Raw genomic sequence first — 5,305 nt, 5'->3', positions numbered from 1 at the left:
GCCATGCTCGCCCTTCGCGCGCTCGGGCTGGGGCGCAGCCTGCAGGCCACGCGCGCGCCGCCGGGGCTGGGGGTCGTGGGCCGCTGGGTCACTCCGGGCCTCGCCTCCGGCCGCTCTCCGGCCGCCAGCTGGGTGGCCGTATTTGTAGGTGCGCGCGCCCTGAGCTCGCGCTCTGGAGCGCTCGGTGCCACACACGGTGTCACGTGCGGGGAGTGAAACCTGGGAGGAAAACAAAGCCGCAGGCGGCGGCCACGGAAGGAGGCGGCTGGAGGCCAAGGGCCCAGCGGAGGAGGAAGGGAAGGCTGGGCGGGGTTCGGCGGGGCAGTCTGTTCCCCAAAAGGTTTGTGGGTCCGGGGGAAGCGCGGGAGCCGAGCGCCTTTTCCTGGCGCGCTTGAATCAGGAATGTGAGGGTGTGAACAGAACCCCGGGAGTCAGGAATGAAGGGTGTGCCCAGGATAGTTAGGCGTTTTGGGGCAATTTCTTTTTGGGAATCCTAGAGATTTGACCTGTGAGCCAGGTAACTAGACCCTTAGAAATGCAGGTAGATGCGTTAGTTCACAGGCACTTCATGGGCGGACCCACCACAAACGTGTCTGAACCTTTGAGATCCGTATCTCACTCATTCTTAGGTAGAGGATGCATCCAGAGACTAAGATCTGTAGGCATGAAATCCCAGACACGTGAGCCGTGTGGCCAGACAAATTTACATCGATGTGCGGTCACGTTTTCAGGTCTCCACCAAAAGGCGACATACATTTTAATTTGGCGCTTAAACTTAAGTGATTCATTTTCTGTGAGCACCAAATTGGGTTAAAATGATCTTAGACCTTTCCCCCCGTCGCTTTATGTTTGGGAGTTTACGATATGATCCTTTTCCCCTCACTACAAACTTGGGCCATCAGATTCTGTTACTTTCTTGCGTTAATGTCATAAACATTGCTAGCGTCCCCATGAAAACTGTAGATTCCCAAGCAAGGGCATGATTCCTCTCCTAGAACTGTGATTAGATTAGGAAGGGGTCAAAGAGTCTTCTACCTACCCCCAGCCCCATTCATAAAGATCTTGGGAAGACACTGGGGATGTTACCTGCCTGCATCTCAATTGCAGCCAAGATTAATTGTCACACCGCATTACGCTTCTTGACACCTATGAAACCTCATACACTTCTCTCAGGCAGAAGCAATGTGTTTAAGACCAAGGACTTAATTTAATTAAAGGCTTAATTTTAGCTTTGGATGTAATGAGTAACTACATGGAAATTCCACTCCCTTTCAAGTTCAGGAAAGTAAATTGAGTAGTGGAGAGCACTTATACCTGTGCTGAGATGTGCCTGCCAACTCCCAGGGTGAGCGATGGGTGGATGTCAGGTTACACTTGGCCAGGACAAAAGAGACCCATGGCTACTTTAATGAATACGTGGTGTTCCTACTTTGTTTTATGCCATTTTTAAGCCTTTGGAATGAATAGAGCCTGTTGTCTATTTACCTCAGCCTTACTGTGGTTAAGCCCTTGGTGGGTAACTGGAAAGTAGTGGATTCCAACTCACCAGACAAAAAGTTGCGGTAGTCAGAGTCCTTAAAAATGACTGCCTTGGAAATCTTATTTTTGTACCTTATAGGATCACTGTGTCAGAATCCACGCCTTAACAAAAGATTTGGTTCTAGTTTACAGTTGTTGTTGTGTGTGCCTCCATAGCTGGTCCTCCAAGAGGTTTTCAAGGGCAATAATTTACCAAAGAGGAGGTTGTCCGTCCTTCTCCCACAGAGCAGGTGGTAGATACCAGCCCTATGCCTTTGGAATACAGTGAAGCTTCAGATCAATGAAATGAAACCAAATTCAGACTCATTGCCATCAAGTTGGAAAAGACTCAAAGCTGACTTTCCATGGGTTTTTGAGGCTATAAATCCTTGGGAGATGAGTGCCCATTTTTTTTTCCTCCAGAACCAGTTTGTGAATTTGAACCACGAGAGAAGTGTGCTCTTTGGCTTAACAGCACAATTCCCTATGGACTAGGCCTCCCATGCTCCATGAAATGAAGTCAGGATTTTAATGATTTGGCTTAGCTAACTACCTGGAAATTCCAATCTGCTTTATTAGAATTAACTTCATTTCCATGATCCCTGGCCCAGAAAGGTGGTGCTGGAAGGCAGTGCTAAATTAAAGAATGTAAGATGCTGCTCATTTATAAGGGGGAGGAAAAGGGATTTTATTTTCCTGTTACAAAAGTGGTAAATGTTAACTGGAGAACATTTAGAGAAGATAAGCAAGGAGAAGACAGTTAACATGACCAAACATCTCAACTCTAGAAATGTTTCTGTCCCATGAGTCTTTAAATAAGTGCAGACGTGCTGTTTTGTGTCTTACGATTTTTGTTTTTTATGTTGTGGTCAGGGGAGCTCTGGTAGCCTAGTAGGTGAGGAGATGCACTGCCAGCCTAAGGTAAGTGGTTCAGATTCTCCGGCTGCTCCAAGGAGGAGTCATGTACAGCCACTGAAAGCTGCGGGGTCAGCTATGAGTCAGTTCCAACTCGAAGACAATGAACAGCCAACCTGAGGTGATCACCTTTCCATTTAGGATAGTCTTTGATGGTATCATTTTAACCACTGTATAATATTCAATTAGGAGATGCTATAATTTATCAAGGGGTCTCTGGTGGTTTGGTGATAAGGAGCTGTGCTGACCTTCCAAAGGTACACAGTTCAGATCCACAGAAAGATGGGCAGTCTCTTCCTGTGCTATGAAACTGCCTCTGAAAACCTGCTGGAGGGTCGGTAGGCTATTCGATGGTATACACAATAAATAATTTATTAATTTATGACTTTTTATAAATTTAGCTACTTTTCAATATTATTTTCTAAAGGCTAAGTGAACAGTGTATCATATTTTTAAGGCTTTTCATTTAACATCTAAATGGGCTTGTTCCCATTTACTTGTCTACAAAGCACTTCCTCACTTGGCTGGCCACACTTTCTTTTCTATCAGCATTAATTTCTTTGCCATCTGATGTAACTCTTTGCCTATTTTAAATCCTCAAAGTATACAAACTGATTTTTAATGTTTAATAAAGCATGAAACAAGAACTAAGATTTCTTTACCTTCCATGTTGCTTCTGTAATCCCTTTGTGGGAATGATGTTTTGTGGTGGTGGTGGTGGTGTGTCAGTGAATCAAATCAACTCATAGCTGACCCTCCAGCAGATTTTCAGAGACAGTAAATTGCACGGAAGGAAGTTGCCCATCTTCCTCCAGTGAAGCACCTGGCTGATTTGAACCGTATGCTGTGGGGATTGCAGTGCAGCGTCTTACCTCTGGGACCATGCTGTTGTGTATTGTTGAATCTGAACCAACCCACAGCTCACCCTCCGGCAGGATTTCAGAGGCAGTTAATCCCAAAGGAGAAGATTGTCCATCCTCCCTAGAGCATCTGGTGGATTCAAACCATATGCCCTTGGCATTGCAGTGCAGCTGCTTGCCACTAGACTACCAGAGCTCCCTAGAGATCATGAGAGATATGATTTATTAATATCTATTTTAAACCACCAGGGACACGCTGGTGGTTTAGTGGTAAACATTTGTGCTGCCAACCCAAAGACACGGAGTTCGAACCCACCAGCTGCTCTTCAGGAGAAAGGTGGGCAGTCTCCTACCATGTGATTTGCTTTCTCTGAAAACATGCTAGAGAGTCAGGTATGAGTCAATGGTAAATAACAACATGCAAAGATCATGGAAAGCTCAGTATCATCAATCAGAATAAAGCTAGGGTCCCATTAAGTCAAAAGCAAATTCAAATTAAAGCTGAAGACGATGAAAACAAATCTATGAGAACCAAAGTCTAAGACTGAATATTTCCCACCTGAATTTTTCTAACATCTCAACAATTTTGATGCAATGAACATTAATGACCAAATATTAGCCAAGTTGTAGAAGGACGTCATAAATGAAGAAAGCAAAAGGCCAATATAAAGAAAGAAAAGACCAAAATGAGTGTCAAAAGAGTCTCTGAAATTTGATCTTAACATGTTGTTGTTGTTGTTATGTGCTGTCAATTCTCTTGCGACTCATAGCGACCCTATGTACAACAGCCCTAAACCCTGGTCTATCATGTGCCAATCTTACTGTCTCTGACACACCCATCCCAATTACCCCAGTCACTGAATCAATCCATCTCATTAAGGGTCTTCCTCTCTTGCCCTGTCCCTCCACACTTCCAAGCATGATGTCCCTTTCCAAGGAATGGTACTTCCTTGTAACATGTCCAAAGTATGTCAGACCAAGCTTCAGAATCCTTGCCTCCAAGGAGCAGCCTGATTTCACCCTCTCTAAGATGAACCCATTTGTTCTTTTAGCAGCCCATGGTATATTCATTGCTCTTCTTCAGCACCACAGCTCAAAGGCATCAATTTTTCTATCATCCCTAGTCATTGTCCAGCTTTCTGATGCATAGCCAAGACTATGGCCTGGATCAGGCACAACTTAGTCTCCACACTGACATCAATGCTCTTCAGTACTTTGGAGAGGTCACTGACAGCAGCCCTTCCCAATGCAATTAATCTTTTAATTTCCTGGCTGCTGGTACCAAGAATGTTGATTGTGGAGCTAAGCAAACTGAAGATGTTAACAATCTCAATCTCTTCACCATCTATCATGATGCTACCCATCGGCTCAGTGGTGAGAATCTTTGTTTTCTTGATGTTGAGCTTCATTCCATAATGAAGGCTGCAGTACTTTACCTTCTGCAGCAAATGTGTTAAGTCCTCAGTTTCAGCAAGCAGAGTTGTGCCATCTGCCTAACACAGATTGCTGATGAGTCTTCCTTCATTCCTGATGCCACATTTATCCTCCTGGGGTCCAGCCTCCGAGATAATATTTCTGATCTTGACATAGAGTAGCTAAAATAAATGGGGGAAATGATGCAATAAAAGAGATGAATAGAAAATTTCAAAGGGTGGCTCGAGAAGACAAGAAAAATACTTTAATGAAATGCAGAAAGACCTTGAGATAGACACCTGAAATAGAAGGACACATTGGGTATTTCTCAAGTTGAAAGAACTCAAGAAAACATTCAAGTTTCAATATTGAAGGATATAGGCAAAATATTGAATGGGAAGCAAGCATCTAAAGAAAATGGAAGAAATACATATTTAATATACAAAAGAAATTGTCTGACACTCATTTGTTTTAGGAGGGAAGATATGGTTAAGAACTGATGACCAAGTGGGATTCATAACAGGTATGCAAGGATGGTTCAACATAAGGAAAACAATCAATGTAATTCATCACATCAACAAGGCAAAGAACAAGAACCA

General features: G+C 43.9%; 1 protein-coding gene across 1 annotated transcript in view; it reads right to left on the bottom strand.

Moving 5' to 3' along the window:
• Positions 1 to 219, bottom strand: part of CABLES1 (Cdk5 and Abl enzyme substrate 1) — a gene marked incomplete at its 5' end in the record, with an annotated part of 118,407 nt that extends 118,188 nt beyond the window's left edge. Inside the window, one exon of the mRNA XM_006903054.1 lies at positions 8 to 219. Coding sequence (XP_006903116.1) covers positions 8 to 219 — 212 coding nt within the window. The remainder of the gene's footprint in view (positions 1 to 7) is intronic.
• Positions 220 to 5,305: the final 5,086 nt, after the last annotated feature.

The sequence above is a fragment of the Elephantulus edwardii genome, unplaced genomic scaffold, assembly GCF_000299155.1.
Source record: "Elephantulus edwardii isolate Elephantulus edwardi_28Jun2011 unplaced genomic scaffold, EleEdw1.0 scaffold00501, whole genome shotgun sequence".
NCBI classification, from domain to species: Eukaryota; Metazoa; Chordata; class Mammalia; order Macroscelidea; family Macroscelididae; genus Elephantulus; species Elephantulus edwardii.
This window is presented reverse-complemented; position numbering and strand designations above follow the sequence as displayed.